Source organism: Dreissena polymorpha, chromosome 11 (assembly GCF_020536995.1).
Source record: "Dreissena polymorpha isolate Duluth1 chromosome 11, UMN_Dpol_1.0, whole genome shotgun sequence".
Classification (NCBI taxonomy): domain Eukaryota; kingdom Metazoa; phylum Mollusca; class Bivalvia; order Myida; family Dreissenidae; genus Dreissena; species Dreissena polymorpha.
Window position 1 is genome coordinate 27,686,007 of NC_068365.1, and position 23,855 is coordinate 27,709,861.

The following is a 23,855-nucleotide window of genomic DNA, read 5'->3' on the forward strand; positions in this document are numbered from 1 at the left end:
CTCAAAGTGTGACCTTGACCTTGGAGATATCGACGTAATTATTTCGCGCGACACACCGTCCAATGATGGTGAACAAATGTGCCAAATGATTTTAAAATCTGACAATGAACGACATAGTTATGGCCCGGACAAGCTTGTTCCGCCCGCCCGCCAGCCTGCCAGCCCGCCAGCCCGCCCGCATTCGCCAATCTAATAACCAGTTTTTTCCTTCGGAAAACCTGGTTAAATATACACATGTACATCGGATAATCCCTCCCTAAGATTACCAAGTCATTGTTTACATACTACACCTTCTTATTTTACTAATTCATAATCAGAGCAAGACATTTAGAACTTGAAATAATTGTTATGATAGACTGAATTTATCTATAACTAGTATAAGGCCTGTCATTGACACCTTAGCTCAATGAGATCAGAAATTGAAAGATAAATGTTTATAGTAATTGTACAGAATTTATATTTAGGGGTGAATTTGTTAAAGCACAACAAAATTTATTAAAATATTGCAGAAACATGAACATCTTAAAAGAGGCGTATTTAGCACTGTTTTTAAAATATTAATCTGCACAAAAGTTTCTTAAAAAATCCTACAGAAAAACAGATTCATAATTTGTTGTTTTTTTTATACAAAATACTTGAACAAATCAACAATCAAGATTGCTGTATTATCTAGCAACAAACATTCATAACAACACTATCTTAAGATCTGTATTTCCAAAAATAAATAATCATATATGTACATGTACATTAAAGGACTTATGAATATTAAAAAGTGGATGGTATGGCTGCCAAAAATACTGTTCTATATACAGTCAATGCAGTGTATGGCCTTAACTTACAGGCTGCCTATATCGTTAAACTCTTTCAAGCGCGGTGGGTACAAATCTCTGTACAGCAGTGGGTCAGCTCTAAACTCCACTGTCTTTAAAGGCATCGCCTGATAAACCTCTGTGAACTTGTTTATACACTCCGATCGCTCCACCATGTGTGTTACGTCTGCCGATAACATCTCGGTGTTTGTGCACTCCGGGCACTTGAACTTCTTTCGTGGAGTGACCTTGATGGGGGCCTTTCCTGTGACATTAGACAGGAGGAAGTTCATGGCGATGTCCTCGCAGTTCATGTGTTCGTCCACCCAGGCCTTGATGTCACCTGGCATGTTGTACGTGTACAGGTAGCTGAAGTACTGAAATATGAAAATGTGGCTGCTTTTTCATAGAGACTTTGTGTTGTTGTTGTTTATTTTCCACTTTTTGCTGTTCTTATAAGTATTTTAGATAAAATCTGTTTCAGAAACATGATCAATATCGGATGAAAATATTATGATATTTTGGGAAAACAAGAGCTGTCTCCATAGGATGACATATGCTCCCAATAAACGCTTTGATAGAAGTTATTGAAATGCACTAAGTGACCCTGTGACCTAGTTTTTGACCCGGCATGACCCATTCGAACTTGACCTAGATATTGTCTAGATACAACTTCTGACCAAGTTTGGTAAAGATCGGATGAAAACTATTTGAATTAGAGAGCGGACACAAAAAGTGTGACAGACTGACGGACAGTGCGAAAACTATATATCCCCTTTTCTTCGAAAGGGGGAATAAAAAACATCCATAAGTATGTTAGAGGTGTTACACAATTTTAATTAATGTAGCTAACATTAAACTAGTAAAAATTGCTTACACAGGAGTGTTGGTTATTTATGTAATATCATAGCTTAGAGCGAGAAGTTTTTCTCAGCTTGAAATTGTATGCACATTACATCATTTTAGCAAGGATGGGTGTGTCTGTTGTTTTTTTTTTTAAATTATTAAGGTCATAAAATTACTTTTCAGGAGGTGTTATGCTTATTGGAACTTACATTCAATCAGACTTGATTGATTCCATACAATAGTACACAATTGCAAAGAGAACATTGAATTTGTGGTTTTAATGAAATTTTCAAAGCATTTAATTCATATTATAATGGTGGTCAATTTACCTTAACACATTTTTCCAGAGTAAGCTAGTTTAAAATTACTTTGTTAACATACGTGTGCCAGTATCTGACATCTGACCTTCTTATATGAAAGGTAGGGAAAGAATGGTAACAGAAATTAATTCATGATCGTTATCCACATACAAGCTATGTGGCAATGTGGTATCCAACACACATTCTCCTAACAAACCGAGCTAGCTGACATGTCCTTGAGGGACACAGGGGTGAGAAGGCACATTTTGAAAAAAGGAGCCTCTCAGCCAATATCAACACTGCTTGTCAATTTCTCTCAATACTGCTACATATAACAAAAATAAGATTCAAGGCATATTGATTAGATTGTAATAAACATTTCTTCATCTGTTACAAAATCTCCCTCCAAATGAGAATGTTCACATGAATCACATGGAAATGTAAACATTGTACAGAATGGATGATGTGAAACAATGTGAATTACCATTGGTGTATGTTACCTTCCTCCTCCTCTCACTACCTCCACCGATTCACTTCCCCCCATAAAATTTTCTCTTCAATTTAAATGAATTTCAATTACGGTCTTGGACGCTTAAAAAATCCCCAGAATTCCCCGTATCTGCAGACAATTCTCACCATTTAGGACAAATGACACTGACCTTGTGGTAGAAAGCGGCCCCTGTAAGCACCATGGAGATCTCGTTGGTCCACTCCGACTCGTATCTCCACTTGCCTGTCGTGTTGTCCCACAGCTGCACCCGAGACGGGAACCCAACCAGTCTATCCGAAAACTCACGCCACACCTGTCACAAAGATATTTGCCTCAGTCTAGAAAAACTTGGCTTAATGCATGAGCCTGAAGTGTCATCACAGATTAACTCTTTCAGTGCTGGAACCAAATTTTGAAGGCCTTTGCAAACAGTTTGGATCCAGATGAGACGCCACAGAACGTGGCGTCTCATCAGGATCCAAACTGTTTGCTTTTCTGATAGTATTCTTTGAAAAAAATCAAAGAAAATGCTAATTTTAGAAAATCAGCAGACGACATTTCAACAGACAACAAATTTCCCAGCATGCAAAGGGTTAGCCTGTGCAGACTACACAGGCTAATCAGGCTTGTCACTTTCAGCCTAGACTGGATTTTGGTTGATAATCAATAATGTCTATATAACCATGTTTTTAAATTTTGAATTTCAAAATATTAAACAACTGACCAATTACATGCAAGAGCAACTAACAAAGCAGAGCTTTTTAACAGAGCAGAATGGTTAAGAGTCCGGTAGTGAACTGTGTAGTAAACCTAATTAGGAAATCTAGCCAGTGGTCTCTTACAAGAAGATTGTCAAAGTCTCCTCAATTGCCACATATCCTTAAACTTTCACATTTCCAGTTGGTCATGGTTGATATCAAATCATATCCATATGGTAGAGGCTAATACAAAGATCATAAAAGTGAAACAAAATTGAAATCCATAATAGTGCTTTCTGAGATCATATTTTCCTTTATGACCATTAAAAAGATCAATGTCCCTCCACTTGTTGCCATGATATTTTAAGATAATCAATATAATATGAAGAAAGTCCATGATTGAATATTTATCAGTTTTATCATAACAGCATTGAATTGCGAATTGTGTGAGAAGCTATCACCTACCTCGAAGCCAAATTCAAGCTCATCAGCGGTAAGCATGATGATGTCATCATCGAGGGCTAGGATGCACTCAGTTTCTATCTCTTGGTATGGCAGGAAGCGGTTGCTCAGCTTGTTCTGTGTTGTCTGAACCACTTTCAACGGCTTGTCGATCTGCGGCCACGCCGACACTTCAGGTTAAGATTTCAAGCATCAGTATTATATAAACAAGAGCTGTCAGAAGACAGCGCGCTCGACTTTTCGAGTGCTTGATAGTATAATGGGGAAATTGTTCATATTCAATAAGGTCAAAGTAATATACTGTAAAATCATAAAATTTTGTGTGGTACGAATGTTAGTTGAATTTCGATGGTCTGCTGAACCACAAATTCAAGTACCAACGATTATTTTTTAATTTGTAATCAGAAATCAGTCATTTCCGAATGTCATGTCGGGCAATCGAGCTATAGTAGGAGGACGTGTCTGAAGTCACTCTGAACTGTTCCCGTGTTCAAATATTTTTGAAAGAGACATTGTTTGATTGAGATATGCTAGTTAATACAATATGTTGTTTTCTTGATAAGTGTTTGGGTAATAATACTTTTTAAATCAAGCACGGTATTTAAACTGTACATCAATGATTGTTCTCCTTTACGTAACGTCGTCAAATTAACAGTTTGCAGATTTATCACATATGTCAATTATTTCCAATTAAAGTTAAAAGAGACATAATTGTTTTTACACGTGTATTTTGGGGACCTTATTAGTCAATTGTTACTGCTAGGGGATCGATTGCGCTGAAAATTGCAAATATTGTCAAAACAACATTGATGGCACTTAGCGAGTGGGGACCTACAAGTGCGCCGCTTTATCGCTCTTATCGACAATTAACGGCAAGACTTTCATGCTTCAGTGCACATTAACCTCAACTCCTGCTGTCAACACAGATTAGCAGATTATGCTTCGTTATTATTCTTGTTGTGTTAATAAAAGTTTAATTATTATGACAGTCAGTCTTCCCCAAAAATTTGAAATCCACAAAATTACGTGTCAACAAATTAGTTGTTATTTATTAAACCACGAAATTTCATACCGACAAATTTTTATACGTTTACAGTAGTTATATTCTAACTGGAAGAGGACCATTATTGAAACATATTGATCGCCTATGTTTTAAAGAAGTGGTACATTATAGACGATTCTGAGTTCAGATATATTTTCCACAATCTACAATTCTTTTTGTGTGTGTGTGTGTGAGGGGGGGGGGGGGAATAATGTGGGTGTGTGGTCATTTATTGGATGATATTTCAAAAATAAGAAAAAAAAAGGAAAAAAAAAGGTCGGGGGGATTCTGGAGTGGGGCCTGGGGGATGGTTTGGGTGGAGTCCATTGTGGTATGTAAGGTAAGTGTTTTAAGAGCTGTGTTCGTGAAACACAATGCCCCCTACTGAGTCGCTTTGCAGCCATATATTTGACCTTTGACCTTGAAGGATGACCTTGACCAGTTTTTTTTCATTCAAAATCGGGTCTGGTAACCTGTCCCATTCCCAATGGCAAAATGTATATATTTTTCCCAAATGGAAGCTAAAAATTCCCAATGGAAGGTTCCCCCCCAAAAAAATGTTTTTTTTGTTGTTTTTTTTTAGATCTCAATATTTTGTTCATCTCCAATCCATATTATAAGATCAACCTTAGTAAATATAATACTGGACACACTTGTATCCTCAATTTGGAAGCATTTGTTACCAAAACAACAACAACACTTATTTCCCAATTAAAGTCAAAATGCCACTAATTTTCCCAATCCAAAGGGACCCTGCCCCATTCCCAAAATGGTGAAAAAAAACACTGTTGACCTTTCACCGCTCAAAATGTGCAGCTGCATGAGATACGCATGCATGCCAAATATCGAGTTGCTATCTTCAATATCCCAAAATTTGACCTTTGACCTTGAAGGATGACCTTTCACCACTCAACATGTGCAGCTACATGAGATACACATGCATGCCAAATATCGGGTTGCTATCTTCAATATTGCAAAATTTGACCTTTGACCTTGAAGGATTACCTTGACCTTTCACCACTCAAAATGTGCAGCTCCATGAGATATGCATGCATGCCAAATATTTAGTTGCTATCTTCAATATTGCACAATTTTTTCTTTGACCTTGAAGAAACTTTACCTTTCACCACTCAAAATGTGCAGCTCCATGAAATACACATGCATTCCAAATATCGAGTTGCTTTCTTCATTGTTGCAAAATTTTACCCTGGACCTTTGAACTTGAAGGATGACCTTGACCTTTCACAGCTCAAAATGTGCAGGTCCATGAGATACACATGCATGCCAAATATCAAGTTTCTATCTTCAATATTGCAAAAGTTATGACCAATGTTAAAGTTTTCAGATGGACAGACAGACGCCATATATTTGACCTTGACCTTGAAGGACGACCTCGACCTTCCACCACTCAAAATGTGCAGCTCCATGAGATATGCATGCATGTCAAATATCGAGTTGCTATCTTCAATATTGAAAAATTTTAACCTTTGACCTTGACCTTTGACCATGAAGGATGACCTTGACCTTTCACCACTCAAAATGTGCAGCTCCATGAGACACACACGCATGCCAAATATCAAGTTGCCAACTTCAATATCGCAAAAGTTATGACCAATGTTCAAGTTTTTGGGCGGACAGACGCCACATATTTGAGCTTTGACCTTGAAGGACAACCTTACCCTTGACCTTCCACAACTCAAAATGTGCAGCTCCATGAGATACACATCCATGCCAAATATGAAGTTGCTATCTTCACTATTGCAAAAGTTATGGCTAATGTTAAAGTTTTCGGATGGACGCACAGACTGATGGACAGTTCAACTGCTACCGGGGGCATAAAAAAAGGGGGGGAAAAAATTATTTAATTTTTTTGGGGGGGGATTCTGGGGTGGGGCCACGGGGATGGTTTGGGTGGAGTCCATTGTGGCATGTCAGGTAAGCGTTGTTTTGTCAAAGTATGAATCAAATCTGATCCTTTATAAAGAAGTTATGGCAATTTAAGCAAAATTTATTTATTTGACATTGAGATTCAAGGTCATTCAAAGGTTAAGGTCAAATTCAACTTGCCAGGTCATGTTTGTAAGAAAGTAATTGAAGTTTGAAAGCAATAGACTTGATACTTTAGAAGTTAAGTGCATCTAAACACAAAATTTAACAAAATATTCAAAGTTACTAAGTCAAAAAAGGGCCATAATTCCGTCAAAATGCCAACCAGAGTTATGCAACTTGTTCTGTACAGTCCTCTTATGATCGTTAGCGAATGTTCCAAGGCTGAAAGCAATAGCTATGATACTTTAGGAGTAAAATGGACCAAAACAAAAAACTGAACCAAATTTTCAATTTTCTAAGTATAACAGGGGCCATATTTCTGTCAAAATGCCAGTCAGAGTTACATAACTTTGCCTTCACAGTCCCCTTATGATAGTTAGTAAGTGTTGCAAGTATGAAAGCAATAGCTTTGATACTTTAGGAATAAAGCGGACCTAAACACAAAACTTAACCAAATTTTCAATTTTCTAAGTATAAAAAGGGGCATAATTCTCAAAATAATGCTGACAGAGTTATGCAACTTAACATACACAACTGTCTTATTGCCGTAAACAAGTATTCCAAGTTTGAGTAAATTATCTTTGATAGTGTTAAAGTTATTTGACTATATAAAAAACTTTCATCAACGCCGAAGCCGACGCCAGGGCGAGTAGTATAGCTCTCATTTTTCTTCGAAAAGTCGAGCTAAAAAGCAAAGATGGAATAAAATTTTAGAATTTTCTGATAAATTCATGTTAAATTATGTGATAGGACAAGGCTTAAAACCTCTGATACTCAGATACTACTTAAAAGTACCCAAGGTACCAAAGATAGACTTAAAGGCATTCAGTCATACTCCGGGGTACTTTTCAGTATATTTTCAGTATATTTTCCGTACCCCAGGTACTTTGAAGTATACTTATAAGTACAAGAGGAGCTTTTAAGTAGTTCCTGAGCCACTAATGACCAATGGGGCCTTACTCTGTGGCGGTGGTTTCTCCTGGTTGTTCCAGACAACGAGGATCTTGGCTAGACTGGGCACCTTGGCAACCTGATTGATGACCTCAAACAGGGTCTCAAGGCGGTCATACGTGAGGATGACCGCAGTGAAGCCCTGGCTGACTGGTGGCATAAGGGGTAGAAAGAGGGGGTTACGTATGCTACCCTGTAAACAGACACAGTGTAGAACATAACAGGTAGGAAGAGGGATTTATGCACACTACCCTGTAAACAGACACAGTGTAGAACATAAGGGGTAGGAAGAGGGGGTTATGCACGCTACCCTGTAAACAGACACAGTGTAGAACATAAGGGGTAGAAAGAGGGGGTTATGTACGCTACCCAGTAAAGAGACACAGTGTAGAACATAAGGGGTAGAAAGAGGGGGTTACGTACGCTACCCTGTAAACAGACACAGTGTAGAACATAAGGGGTAGAAAGAGGGGGTTACGTACGCTAACCTGTAAACAGACACAGTGTAGAACATAAGGGGTAGGAAGAGGGGGTTATGCACACTACCCTGTAAACAGACACAGTGTAGAACATAAGGGGTAGAAAGAGGGGTTTATGCACGCTACCCTGTAAACAGACACAGTGTAGAACATAAGGGGTAGAAAGAGGGGGTTATGCACGCTACCCTGTAAACAGACACAGTGTAGAACATAAGGGGTAGGAAGAGGGGGTTATGCACGCTACCCTGTAAACAGACACAGTGTAGAACATAAGGGGTAGAAAGAGGGGGTTACGTACGCTACCCTGTAAACAGACACAGTGTAGAACATAAGGGGTAGAAAGAGGGGGTTATGCACACTACCCTGTAAACAGACACAGTGTAGAACATAAGGGGTAGAAAGAGGGGGTTATGCACGCTACCCTGTAAACAGACACAGTGTAGAACATAAGGGGTAGGAAGAGGGGGTAACGTACGCTACCCTGTAAACAGAAACAGTGTAGAACATAAGGGGTAGAAAGAGGGGGTTATGTACGCTACCCTGTAAACAGACACAGTGTAGGGTAGGAAGAGGAGGTTACACACCCTGCCTTGTAAACATATACAGCATAGAACAAGCTAATAAACATATGGTATTGGTATAAGGGACTTCTTCTGTGTCATCTGTCATTTTTTATGCTTTCATTTTTTTTGAGGTCGTCATGTCAAATAAGTTTTTTTGTGTCAACTGTTTGGAAATTGCGATGAAAACGTTTTTCTCTTGTTGGTGCATTAAGTTTCACATTGTGTGTATTTAGACAGTTTTTATTACAGAAGCTAAATATGATGCCAAAGGAGTGATACTTGTGTAAAATACAAGGCTCAAAGTCAAAAGTTTGTCTTATCCCTTTACCACTTAGATATGTATTTTGTTGTGTTTGTAGTCCCATAGAAAGTTCAATTCAATTCAATACTTTTCTTACTAGATTCAAGTTTAAAGGCTTCATTTCCAACTCTCAGAGACTGACGAGCAGCAAATAGAATAAAACCTGAACAGACTGCCAGTTACTCGCAGGCTGTACTGGTTTTATGCTGTTTTGGCAACTAAAACTGATACCACTAAATGGTAAATATAACTTGCAAATGATCTAAAAATCTAAAATTTATTTGTTTTATTTAATTTTCAAAAAAGAGCTACCAGTCTTGGGAAGTCGTTCCACTCCTCATAAGTTCTACTTGCGTACGGAAACACACGATCATTAATGATCTGCAAGGTGGCAAGTGTGATGTCACGCATCGTCCGGAAATATCTGTTGAAGATGAATGTGACTTGTTGCCTCATTGCATGTATGCGAGCCGTGCTGAATGACTGCAACACGGTAAGGAGGTTCCCTAGGTCATCTTCTCGCAGAATCACTGCCGCCCTGAAATATTCAAGATTTTTATATATGACATTACATACTGGACTACTCTGCTCAAAGTCACAATAAAATCTTATGAAAAACATAAGGAAATTCCTTAAATTCTTAAAATTGTGCAAGTCTCAGAATATTTCATGTTTCCAATTTTTATACAAAAACATTTCAATACCTAAAACACGAAAATATAGATAAAACAAGACTATTGTCAAGCAATATAAGTCCCCTACCGGCTCCACCATTGTCAGAAATTCCAGATTACTTTTTATATATTTGTTGCAATAGCAATCAAATTTTTTTTTTTAGGAACAAAATTAAATGACGTGCATAATGTCCAGTTATTGCAGGATCCAGAAAACCACCATTTTTAGCAGTATGACTAGTCTATTTGTTGCCATAGCAACCAGAATTTTTTACGTCGGAACGAAATGAAATGACGTGCATAATGTCCATATTGCCATCTATCCATGTTTTAAGTTTCATGAAAAAATATTAAGAACTTTAAAAGTTATCGCAGGATCCAGAAAAACCACCATTTTCAGCAGTATATCTAGTTTATTTGTTGCCGTAGCAACCAGAATATTTGACGTAGGAACGAAATGAAATGACGTGCATAATGTCCATATTGCCATCTATCTATGTACCAAGTTTCATGAAAAAATATTAAGAACTTTTAAAGTTATCGCAGGATCCAGAAAAGTGTGACGGACGGACGGAGACAAAACCATAAGTCCCCTCCGGTGAAATCAGTAGGGGACTAATTATTGATATTGCTTCTTATCTAAGCAGAAAACTTATGATCTAAAAGAACAACATACATTATGTCTTTTAGAAATTTGTTAATTAGGGACCAGTTGAGGCAGTTTCACCAAAAGTAGTCTTTCCTACTTCAACTTTGTTCACTTATGTGTAAAATTGTTCTTTTAGAATCATTTGTTTGACAAACAATTCACACATTTTCTAGTAAATGGTGCTGATATTGAGCAAATTACATTTGAATGCAATGTACAAATGTAATTTTTTTAATTAAAGTTTATGTCAGGATTTAAAAAATATATATATTTGTTTTATATATAATGATGCATTTTGAATATCAATTTATCTCCCAGCACATAAAACTGTCTGAAGAGTGCAATAGTGAGATATACAGTCAGGTTTTGGTGTTGTATGTGCAAAGGATTTTACAAAATATCAGCTCACAAAATCAACAAATGTCTGAATATAATACTTTTTGTTTGCATGCCCTAGTAAATCTTACAAATAGGGTTTTCAATGAAAATTTGATATTGTGTTGAAATTGTTTTTCATGTAACAAGTCCCTGTGACCTTGACTAGTTGACATCAAGGAATCAGAAAACACTTCAGACAATCGTAGGTCACAGAGAGCTCATGAAATTGTGAAAAACTAATTTCATGTCACAAATCAATTCAAATCTTCAGTCCTTTTGAAGTAACCAGCAAACAAAACTGGATGATGGTAATGTTCTCTAAATGTCATTGAGAGACGTAACAATAGTGACAAAGTCAGACAGATTTTTCAACCATATATTTCCCCAGTGTAAAAATGCTGGGTAAAGCAGAGGTGGTCCATGAACCCTGCCTTTATCCCATCTCAATCTCACCCTTACCTCTTCCAGTCGAGCACCTCACTGAAGGGCATGACGTAACTATCGGCAATCACCACAGGTATGCAGCCTGCCTTCATGGCATCATACAGCGCAGTCTGACCCAGCCTTGACCCCCGCAACACCAGGCAGAATGTGGCCTCCTGCAACCATAGAAAGTACAAGCTATTATTATCAGACCTCCAGATAATATTAGTATCTATTTAACAGTAGAAAATACAAGCTATGGTATGTACCAAAAGATGTGATATATGTGATGGACTTGTATATGTGATATATGTGATGGACTTGTATATGTGATATATGTGATGGACTTGTATATGTGATATATGTGATGGACTTGTATATGTGAATTTTGTTTTTAATCTGTTCATCCATCCCTTAAAGGGACTGTCAACCACAAGGACAAAGAAAAGAAAAGTTGTAAAATACCGTATTTTTTACAATTATTAGTTTATATTGATTAAAATATCACGACTGGTATATTACATTACTTGAAAAAAATTAATATTTTCAGTATATTCCGCAAAAAAAATTTGCAGTGTCAAATCGAAAGTACATCGCGAAAATAGGTGACATAACGATATATACACACTACAAATAACGCAAGTAGATTGATAATTTTATTTATAAAATATATACAATTCACTATGCATGCACAACTTGCATTCCTGGGTTTACCACGTGTCGATGGTGATCAATCTACTAGCTTTATGTATAGTTAACTGGCAGTTACCTGGTAGACATACCAAGTAAAATTAATTACAGAATATACTGAAAATATGAAAACTTAACAACTTTTTTCAAGTAATGTAATATACCAGTTGTGATATTTTAATCAATATAAACTAATAATTGTAAAAAAATACTGTATTTTGCAACTTTTCTTTTCTTCGTCGTCGTGGTTGACAGTCCCTTTAAAAGAATATTTTCAGAATAAAATTGTACAAATTTTTTTTTTTAATTTGTTGTGAACCTACAATTCTGACATGTACCTGCAGAAGGTGTGGATACTGGAACTTGCGTCCCTCGTGACACCTGGTATTGAAGTCCCAGCCGCGGTCCTCCGTGTCAAGGCACTTGTCCACTTCCAGGAACATCGAGGGGTCCAGCCGGGAGAGGACGTCCCGATACTCCTTGTGCAGCCCCGTCTGGGAGGAGATGAGCAGCCACGGTCGGGCCTCGCTAGAATAAAAACATATGAGCCTTGCTCTGTGAATGGGGCTTAAAGCACATGCGCAAAGATTTGTCCCAGATTAAACTGTGCAGTTTGCACTTTCCGCTTGTATGGCATTTCTTGTTTCAAGGAAGTCTTTTTTCATCATAAATCCAGTTTAGACTCAAAGTGTTATCAGGTATTAGCTTGTGTATATATTTTCAACCCAAAATAAAGCAAATTTCTCGTATAAACAGACTTTACAAAAATGTAATCTATGTTAATTCAGTAAAAAATATGAACATGCTATAATCATACTGCATGTGTTCATTTGTTTCTAGAGAAATTTATTTAAAACTACAAACTGATATTTTTTATTAAATTAAAAAATCAATTTGCATTCCCCTGCCAAGGTATTCTGTGTACAAATGTCCCCCTGGAAGGACCCATTGCCACATTCCCCTATAAGTTAGAATATGCTTTCATTTATTATTATAATTTTCTCTTCTACTCTTGGCAATTAAGACATTTTTTATTTTTAATAATTGTTGAAACTTGTTTTTTATAAATAAATCATAACAGTGGGTGTCAAAGAGAAACTAAAAATGGGGTTCATTTTTGTCTTTACATAAACACTTCAATACTTGCACTTTAGATTCTAGCATGATAATAAACATTCAAACATAGCAATGTAATCCATCAGCCATGCTTCCTGAACAACAGCAGGCTTTATCCCTGTTCCAAAGCTACATTCTTAGGAAAGGTTTGCACAAATATTGTTGAATAATCAACTAAGTTCAGATTTAGTAGAAAAGGTGATATTGGTATTTCAGACTATGAAGCAATAGTTCGGTATATTTAATTTTCGATGGGTACAAGTCAGAGGACTTAAGTAATAAAAAATTTGGAACAGAATGTTCTTATCATGACTATGGGAGATGCCGTTTCATTTCGTTACATAAACTCACAGGTATGATTTCTCTGGCAGACGCACTTCCGCTGTAAGTGGATTGTATACAGGTATGGACACGTCATATGTGCGTCTGTAAGTCCAAGATGAAAACCCACCACCCGCTACGAGGGCCTTCTCTGTGCTGACATCGAGAGCGGTGTTGTAGTCTGGCACGCTGCCTGGCAGCATGTTGAACAGCAGGTGATTGGAACCATCGCCCCACCTGGGCACACATGGAATTGTAGAGGTATGGAAAATACTATGTAAGATTTTAAAAACAGACACAGTAAACAACATTAAAACAATATTGAGCCGACCACAAAATTAATATCTTTAAAAATTAAAATCCAAAATCCTCTTTATACTACTGTGTTATTACTGTGTTATCATTTGTGTAATTAATGTGTTATTATTCCACTGAAATTCTCCATTATATTTCTTTTTAAATGTAAATAAACTGTAGAAAGACTAAACAAGAGGGACATGATGGCCTGTATCGCTCCACTGCTGAAAAAAGGCTATTCAAATATTCTCTGCATGTGCAAATACTTTAATATAGGCCCTATTTAAGCACATGTACACTTTTGTGACCCCCTGGGCTTGGTCAAATTTAACCCCAGGGGCATAATTTGAGCAAATTTTGTAGAGGACTACTATATCTCACTACATGTACATACAAAATATGGTAGCCCTAGGTCCTAGAGTTAAGGACAAGAATATTTTAAAAGTTTTAACAAAATAAGCAAGATATAAGCGTATATAATGTTCAATTCTGTGACCCGCGGGTCAGGATCAAATTTGACCCAAAGGGCATAATTTGAACAAACTCGGTAGAGGACTATAAGATGTTACTGCATACCAAATTTGGTAGCCATAGTCTGAATGGTTTTCAACAAGACGATTTTTAAAGATTTTACAAAATAGGCGCTTTTTAAGCGTTTATTCAATTTTGTGACCCCCAGGGCAGGGTCAAAGTTGACCCCTACCCAGAGGCATTATTTGAACAAATTTGGTAGAGATTTATTAGATGTCACTACATACCAAATTTGTAGCCCTAGGCCCAATGGTTATGGACAAGAAGTTTTTTTAAGTTTTCACAAAATAGGCCCCATATAAGCGTATGTTCAGTTTTGAGACCCCCCTGTCAGGGTCAAATTTGACCCCAGGGGCATAATTTGAACAAACTTGGTAGAGAACTGTTAGATGTCACTACATACCAAATTTGGTAGCCCTATGCCTTATGGTTAAGGACAAGAGAATTTTTTAAGTTTTCACAAAATAGGCACTATATAAGCATATAATCGATTTTGTGGCCCCAAGGGCAGGGTCAAATTTGACTCCTGGGGCATAATTTGAACAGACTTGGTAGAGAACTATAAGATGTCACTACATACCAAATTTGGTAGCCCTAGACCCAATGGTTATGGAAAAGAAGTTTTTCAAGTTTTCACAAAATAAGCCCTTTATAATATATATTCATTTTTGTGACCCCCCGGGCAGTTTCAAATTTGACCCCAGGGGCATAATTTGAACAAACTAAAAAGAGAACTATTACATGTCACTACATACCAAATTTGGTAGCCCTATGCCATACGGTTATAGACAAGAAGATTTTTAAAAGTTTTCCCACAAAAGGCCTTATACATACATGCCATACGTCCCGGATTGTCCGGGACAGTCCCGGAAATGAAGAACTTATCCCGCTGTCCCTGACATCTGTCAAATGTCCCGGAATTTACAAAATCCATATATACATGTACCTTTTCTTAGGCTTAACTGCAGCTCGAATCTGTGTATATCTGCAGCGTCTCCATGACAATGCCTACCCGAATAGGCAGACTACGCTATGTGTCAAAGTCGATCAATTAACAGGGGTCCTGTTATCATATCGATTGTCTCACGTTCGCGGTCAAACCGAAAAGGCGGCATTGTTTAATATGGTTGTTAATTGACTAATAAATAATCTACTACGTCATTATTTCCCGCTGCGTATGGGCAAAGGATAGTTGTTCACACATCTGAAGTCCAACATCGCTGAGTAAAAAATTAAAAGCAGTTTATGTTCGCACGTTTAACCGACAAAGAAGTTGAGTAAAAAAAAATGAGTATGTATTGTGAATTGATTTGAGTTGACAGTCTAACGGTACTGTATTGTTGTATTTTTTATTGTATAAATGTTATAAATGAATAAAGGCGTATCAACAACTACGCGTTACACACCGGTCTAAATAACAATAACGCAGTGACGTCACCATCTATGTTTAGAACGCTTACACTGAAAACACGTGGCTTGTGTCTAGTAACGGAAGTAGTAATGTTTAATTTGTCGTTAATAGATCAAGTGTATTTCAGATAGGCTTTCGAACTTTTGCAATTAACGATGCGAAACAAAAAAAAACGTACCAAAAATGCATATGTCTATAAAAATCCCTACATTTTAAACATGTCCCGGAAAATCGGTAAAAGTCCCGGACAATTTAACTCAATGTCCCGGACTTGGTCTGAAAAATTATGGCATGTATGCCTTATATAAGCATATGTTCAATTTTGTGACCCCCGGGGCAGGGTCAAATTTGACCCCAGGGGCATAATTTGCAGAAATTTGGTAGAGGACTATTAGATGTCTCTACATACCAAATTTGATAGTCCTAAGCCCAATGGTTATGGACGAGATTTTTTTGAAAGTTTTCACAAAATAGGCCTTATATAAGCATATGTTCAATTTTGTGACCCCCGGGGCAGGGTCAAATTTGACCACAGAGGCATAATTTGAAGAAATTTGGTAGAGGACTGTTAGATCCTAAGATGTCTCTAAATACCAAATTTGATAGCCCTAGGCCCAATGGTTATGGACGAGAAGATTTTGAAAGTTTTTACAAAATAGGCCTTATATAAGCATATGTTCAATTTTGTGACCCCCGGGGCAGGGTCAAATTTGACCCCAGGGGCATAATTTGAAGAAATTTGGTAGAGGACTATTAGATGTCTCTACATACCAAATTTGATAGACCTAGGCCCAATGGTTAGGGACGATAAGATTTTGAAAGTTTTCACAAAATAGGCCTTATGTAAGCATTTGTTCAATTTTGTGACCCCCGGAGCAGGGTCAAATTTGACCCCGGGAGCATAATTTGAAGACCTTTGGTAGAGGACTTTAAGATGTCTCTAAATACCAAATTTGATAGCCCTAGGCCCAATGGTTACGGACGAGAAGATTTTGAAAGTTTTCACAAAATTGGCCTTATATAAGCATATGTTCAATTTTGTGACCCCCGGGGCAGGGTCAAATTTGACCCCAGGGGCATAATTTGAAGAAATTTGGTAGAGGACTATTAGATGTCTCTACATACCAAATTTGATAGCCCTAGCCCCAATGATTATGGACGAGAAAATTTTTAAAGTTTTCACAAAATAGGCCTTATATAAGCAAATTTTCATTTTTGTGACCCCCGGGGCAGGGTCAAATTTGACCCCAGGGGCATAATTTGAACAAATTTGAAAGAGGTTCACCCCAGGAACATTCCTGTGAAATTTCATCAGAATTGGACCAGTAGTTTTGGAGAAGAAGATGTTTTAAGGAAAAGTTAACGCACGCACGGACGCGCGCATGACGGACACAGGACCATGACATAAGCCCCGCTGGCCTCTGGCCAGTGGAGCTTACAAAAAATAAAGAGATTTTTTGGAAGGTATAATATTAATTTTTATTTACAGGTGGCCATAGAAAAAACATATTTTTACTCCTGGCTGTGACACTCATGAAAACTTGTGAATTTAAAGCGATAATCTACTGCAACAAAAAACATCTCATCTATTTCTTCCAACAAAGCACAAGTGAAATTATGAATGTAATTCTGAGTTATGTCATCTTCAATGGTTTAATGAGCTATGCAGGCTTAAATGTTGCAAAAGATGTTCCAATAATTCAACTCCCCATTTTAGAAGTTACAAGGGCCTGACTGGTTTCCTTCAGTCTCAACTCACCATTTCAAAGCTATGAGGGCCTGACTGGTTTCCTTCAGTCTCAACTCACCATTTCAAAGCTGCGAGGGCCTGACTTGTTTCCTTCAGTCTCAACACACCATTCCAAAGCAGGAAGGGCCTGACTGGTTTTCTTTAGTCATAACTAACCTTAAAGCTGTGAGGGCCACACTTGTTTCCTTCAGTCTCAACTCACCATTTTTCAAAGTTGCGAGACCTGACTGGTTTCCTTCAGTCTCAACACACCATTCCAAAGCAGGAAGGGCCTTACTGGTTTCCTTCAGTCTAAACTCACCATTTTGAAGCTAAGAGGCTTGACTGGTTTCCTTCAGTCTCAACTAACCATTTCAAAGCTGCCAGGGCCTGACTGGTTTTCTTCAGACTCAAATCACCATTTCAAAGCTGCGAGGGTCTAACTATTTTCCTTCAGTCTTAACTCACCATTTCAAAGCTGCGAGGGTCTGACTGGTTTCCTTCAGTCTCAACACACCATTCCAAAGCAGGAAGGGCCTAAATTGTTTCCTTCAGTCTTAACTCACCTTAAAGCTGTGAGGGCCTTACTGGTTTTCTTCAGTCTCAACTCACCATTTTAAAGCTAAGAGGCCTGACTGGTTTCCTTCAGTCTCAAATCACCATTTCAAAGCTATGAGGTCCTGACTGATTTCCTTCAGTCTCAACTCACCATTTCAAAGCTGCGAGGGCCTGACTGGTTTCCTTCAGTCTCAACTTGTTTTGGTTAAGAAGATCGACTGCAGGGACATACAGGCAGCACTTGGTAGGGTCACTCGTGTAGAAAGGGGACTCCATGATCGTTGTGAGAATCTCATAGAATTCCTTTGATATAGGCAGCAGGAGGGCCGAGCCATTCTCGTCAACAAACTGGGAAGAAATAGCAACATTCTGCACACATATCTGGGCAAGGATATCAATTCATTATAAAAACCAGCAGTCAAATGACCCTGTGCTTGAAAATATCAGGGATATAAATATGAGATTTTCACAAACAGAAACTGAAATTTGATGGTGGCTCAAACGAAAACTAACTTAAGTTGCTCAGCCTATGAGTTAGGAGCCTGAACAAAATATCTAATATGTCATGTGTATCTTATACTTAAAATTAATACTATCAAATAAGGTATCAGTAAATCATTTCTGACATGAACATGTTTTATGCACTAAGCCTCATTAACAATATTGAAGCTTACTCTTTTTTTATATAATAAACTTCAGAAAATTGTTTCAAGCTTTACAAATAACTCTTTACAAGACTACAAACTTTTGAAATGGACTACCATGTGCAACAATCTATTCGCCCTTTGCAAACGGGCAACAGCTAATTTGTTTTACTGATTTTCATAATTTAAACTACAGATTTCATGTTTTTACGTCCTTGTTAAATGCTCAAAAAATGTTGACGAGTAGAAATTCAAGATAAATATTATGCAAAAAATAACTTCCAAATGCCCGAGGGATGCTGGGATGCTCTGCTGAGACCAAATGAAACTTAACTAATCTTATCGGCTCTCATGACATCTGAGCAATAAATGAGCAAAAAATGAGACTTCTGAGCTTTATGACACTGATTTGATCTCGATCTTATTGAAAACAAATGATCTAACAAAGTTCAAACATTAGGACAGGAAGATTGCTTCTGATAGGCCATTTTGAATAAAAGTCTGGTACAAGTACTTTTTATCATGTAATACCATGAAAACTGCAGCACAAATATTTTGAGCGAGTGTCAACTAAAAATGTGATTTCTTGCTAGTTTGCAATAATTCAAAATTGTCACATAATAAAACAAGAGCACCGCCTTGCGGGTGCAGACCGCTCATCTATTTTCTTTTTATAGGAGAAGGGACTCTCATTTTCAATCACAAAGGAGGGAGGGGTGGAGTGAAGAGGGGTGAATTGTGTGGGGGTGTGGACATTTATTACATTATCTTCCAAAAATGCCAAAAAAAGGGGAAAAAAAATCGGGAAGGGGGGGGGGGGGTGGGGGGTCGGGGGTATGGATTCTTGGGTGCGATGGTTGGACGGTATTTCAAACATAAAATAATAAAAATAAATATTTGTGTTTTTTTAACCGTTTAAAAAAAAATTGGGGGGGTGAGGTGGGGGGGGGGGGAGTATAGTGTGAGGGTGTGGTGGTTATTTGTGAGATGATCTTAAAAAAAAAAACAAAAAAAAACAAAAAAAAAAGAAGAAAAAAATTTGGGGGGGAGGGATTCGGGTGGGGGGTTGGGGGGGGATTCTTGGGTGCGACGGTTGGACGGTATTTCAAACATAAAATAAGCAAAATAAATTGCTTTGTTTTTTAACCGTTTAAAAAAAAAAAATTGGGGAGGGGGTGGGGTGGGGGGGGGGGGGTATAGTGTGAGGGGTGTGGTGGTTGTGAGATAATATAAAAAAAAAATAAAAAAAATTATAAAAATAGGGGGGGGGGGATTCGGGGGGGGGGGGGGGGGAAGTGGGGGGGGGGAGTGGGGGGGGGCACGGGCGATGGTTTGGGTGGAGTCTATTGTGGTATGTCAGGTAAGAGTTGTTTTGTCAAAGTATCAATCAAATCTAATCATAAATAAAGAAGTTATGGCAATTTTAGCAAAATTTAATAATTTGACCTTGAGAGTCAAGGTCATTCAAAGGTCAAGGTAAAATTCAACTTGCCAGGTACAGTAACCTCATGATAGCATGAAAGTATTTGAAGTTTGAAAGCAATAGCCTTGATACTTTAGAAGTAAAGTGGATCGAAACACAAAATTTAACCATATATTCAAAGTTACTAAGTCAAAAAAGGGCCATAATTCCATAAAAATGACATCCAGAGTTATGCAACTTGTCCCTTTACTGTACCCTTATGATAGTTTGCGAGTGTTCCAAGTATGAAAGCAATATCTATGATACTTTAGGGGTAAAGTGGACCAAAACACAAAACTTAACCAAACTTTCAATTTTCTAAGTATAAAGGGCCCATAATTCCGTCCAAATGCCAGTCAGAGTTACATAACTTTGCCTGCACAGTCCCCTTACGATAGTTAATAAGTGTTGCAAGTATGAAAGCAATAGCTTTGATACTGTAGGAATAAAGTGGACCTAAACACAAAACATAACCAAATTTTCAATTTTCTAAGTATAAAAAGGGCACATAATTCTGTCAAAATGCCAGTCAGAGTTACATTACTTTGCCTGCACAGTCCACTTATGATAGTTAGTAAGTGTTGCAAGTATGAAAGCAATAGCTTTGATACTTAAGGAATAAAATGGACCTAAACGCAAAACTTAACCAAAATTTTCAATTTTCTAAGTATAAAAAGGGCACATAATTCTGTCAAAATGCACGCCAGAGTTATCTAACTTTGCCTGCCCAGTCCCCTCATGATAGTAAGTAAGTGTACCAAGTTTGAATGCAATAGCATTGATACTTTCTGAAAAAAGTGGACCTAAACGCAAAACTTAACCAAACTTTTCAATTTTCTAAGTATAAAAAGGGCACATAATTCAGTCAAAATGCACGCCAGAGTTATCTAACTTTGCCTGCCCAGTCCCCTCATGATAGTAAGTAAGTGTACCAAGTTTGAATGCAATAGCATTGATACTTTCTGAGAAAAGTGGACCTAAACGTAAAACTTAACCGGACGCCGACGCCGACGCAGACGCCGACGCCGACGCCAAGGTGATGACAATAGCTCATAATTTTTTTTCAAAAAATAGATGAGCTAAAAATTGCCCCATTCCTTGCAAGCATGTTTAAATGGACTGAAACCCCTTTTCAAACAAGAGCTGTCAGAGGACAGCGCGCTCCACTATTTGAGTGCTTGACAGTATAACGTAAGCCATCATGGAGAGGGGTGGGGGGGGGTATAATGTGGGTGTGTGGTAATTTAATAGATTCCAGGGCTTCCGCTGTCGTTCGCCAAATTCGCCGTTGGCGAAAATTTCGCAAATTCGGCGAATAAAATTCTCAGTTGGCGAAAATGCTCGGCGAAACGTTTTTAAAATTCTGCGAATAAAATTCTTGGTTGGCGAAAATGCTCGGCGAAACGTTTTTTTGCCTGTCAAGTACCATCCCAGATAGTAAACTCTTTAAACCGTCGACTGTGCATCAATGCATCATCGTGTTATTAACCAGAAAATTTGATACGCAGTCTGCAGCAACACCGGTCAAAACCGGTCATCGAAACAAAGGAAACGTGCTGGTGCATTGTGTACAGGCAGTGACGTCACCATCTATGTATAGAACGCTTGCTGGTTTGAAAACAAAAGGTGTTATCGAACATTATGTCAATACCACGGGCCTGGCAAAAGCATTTAACAAAAAAACTATTTCTTCACAAAAACACATGAAATCTTGTTTCAACAGGAATTTGAGAGCATTTTTGTTTAATAGTTTCATTATTATAATATTTTGGGAAAGGTAAAGTTTGATTAAGAAACCAACAATTTCGGAAATAAAAAGTATACCATTCACTCGTTGTAATATATTTCGGATATGTTAAAAATTCGGACATTTAAAGATACGGACATTTATATGTTGGTTTGTTGTTGATAGTTTATAAAACTATGTTTTATCATATTTCAGGCAACTAGAATGGATGGTGGCAATTATCTGGGCCTTTCTGTCAAGAAATATGCGTGAAAAACATATATTTATTTGAGCCTAGAAATCATCCACCACTTACAGAAAATGTTTTAACAACAGAAGCTGTCAAAGCAATATGAAGTGAGAGGCTTTGAAAATAAAGCATCTTTAGTCTTGATCAACTGTTATGTTTTGCAAAGATTGAAATATGTGCTCAAGAATGAATATCTTTAATATAATGAAAATGTGCTTATTTTGTAAACAATGGGAACTGAACATGTGCTTCTGATGTATGTATAAACTGATATTCTGTTATGTACAATAAAAGTATGACTATTACATTGATGTACCGGTAAGCTTCATATTGTAGTTATTTGTGTTCTTACACCCCTTGACTTTCACGAGGCGGTCCCAAATGCTTGGCTAAAACTTTGGCTACAGTTTCTAAAATTTGGCTACAAAAAAAATCCAATTGGCTAAAATGTTGGCTAAAGAAATTTTTGAGCCAGGGGAAGCCCTGATAGATAATCTTTCAAAAATAAGGAAAAAAATATTTATTTTTTTTTATTTTGGGGGGGGGGATTCTGGGGTGGGGCATGGTGGATGGTTTGGGTGGAGTGCATTGTGGTATGTCAGGTAAGTGTTGTTTTGTCAAAGTATGAATCAAATGTGATCATAAATAAAGAAATAATGGCAATTTAAGCAAAATGTTCAATTATCTAAGTATAAAAGGGGCCATAATTCTGTCAAAATGCTTGATACAGTTGTCTGCTCTTGTTTTATAGATAGGGATCATGTTGGTAAAGAAGTATTCAAAATATGAAAGCAATATGTCAAAGGACATAGACAATATTTGAGGTGGTAAGCAAACTTTAACATAGATTTATCAATAATATGCATATAAAAGGGGCAATAATTCTGTCAAAATGCTTGATACAGTTGTCTGCTCTTGTTTATAGATTGGGGTCATGTTGGTAAAGAAGTATGCAAAATGTAAAAGCAATATGTCAAAGGACATAGTAAATATTTGGGGTAGTACGCAAGCTTTAACATTTGCACGCTAACGGGAACGCTTACGCCGACGCTGGGGTGAGTAGGCTAGCTCCACTATATATATTTCATATACAATAGTCGAGCTAAAAATGACATACCCCGTAGATATCAATTAATAGAATGAAATAAACTGCTTAGCAAGTTCCATGATGATTTGGAAAAAAAATGTCTTAAGTCTTCTCAAGTCATCTAATGAATGTTCACAAGGCAAATGTTGATAGCAGAAAACACACAATAAACTAAGGTACATATAGTGAAATCAACACAATTAAATGCAAATAAAAGGTTTCAATACCTCTTGCATGGGGTACACATAGACGCTGATGGTGGTTTGATCATTGTACCCACAGTCGTATACGTTGAAACATCTGTGGAATGTACATGTCTCCTCACGGCTCTTGCTCACTGGGCTATTGTCTCTCAGTACTATAGCTGGGGCTAAATAAAATGACGGTAAATATATCACTACAAAGAAGTTCAGGATAGAATCAGAACCTAAGATGTTTTTAACAACTACATTGTATTATGAATTTCATTAAATCTTCTTTGAATTGACAATCAGATTAAAACTATTAACCATAAAACTTTACCTTCACAGAATTCGCTATGAATAAGCAAGTTCGAAATAACATATTGGTACCTGAGCAATTAAAAAAATGTCAGGAAATAACTTTGATAATAAAAGTGACACATTTCGTCTTTTTTTTAAGATGATATTTACACAAATGGCCGAGTAACCCTTTTTATTTTTCTTGTTTTGTGCTTGCTCAGCTGGCAATAACAAAATGTATAACATCAAAAGTATGTTCAAAGTTCATCTTAACCTTATTATTGAAGTCTTTTTTAAAGCATCTTTTAATTGTGTCCTTTTAATTTGTGTCGGTTTTACTTTAAGCTAATAATAGCATAACATTTCTTGCTTTTCAATGCCATTTGTTAAATTTAATTGGATTAAAATGTACCAAAAGTCTAAATTATTCCTGCATGA

At 37.3% G+C, this 23,855-nt stretch overlaps 1 protein-coding gene across 2 annotated transcripts in view; it reads right to left on the reverse strand.

Moving 5' to 3' along the window:
• LOC127850329 (exostosin-2-like) overlaps positions 1-23,855 on the reverse strand; it is a 25,136-nt gene continuing 1,281 nt past the window's right edge. For both annotated transcript variants that reach the window (XM_052383292.1, XM_052383293.1), the window contains 10 exons: positions 23,163-23,305; positions 17,918-18,114; positions 13,271-13,477; positions 12,142-12,331; positions 11,150-11,289; positions 9,302-9,527; positions 7,656-7,839; positions 3,608-3,774; positions 2,614-2,757; positions 1-1,186 (listed from right to left, as the gene is read on the reverse strand). In XM_052383292.1, coding sequence (XP_052239252.1) covers positions 836-1,186; positions 2,614-2,757; positions 3,608-3,774; positions 7,656-7,839; positions 9,302-9,527; positions 11,150-11,289; positions 12,142-12,331; positions 13,271-13,477; positions 17,918-18,114; positions 23,163-23,305 — 1,949 coding nt within the window. In that variant the 3' untranslated portion in view covers positions 1-835. The remainder of the gene's footprint in view (positions 1,187-2,613; positions 2,758-3,607; positions 3,775-7,655; positions 7,840-9,301; positions 9,528-11,149; positions 11,290-12,141; positions 12,332-13,270; positions 13,478-17,917; positions 18,115-23,162; positions 23,306-23,855) is intronic.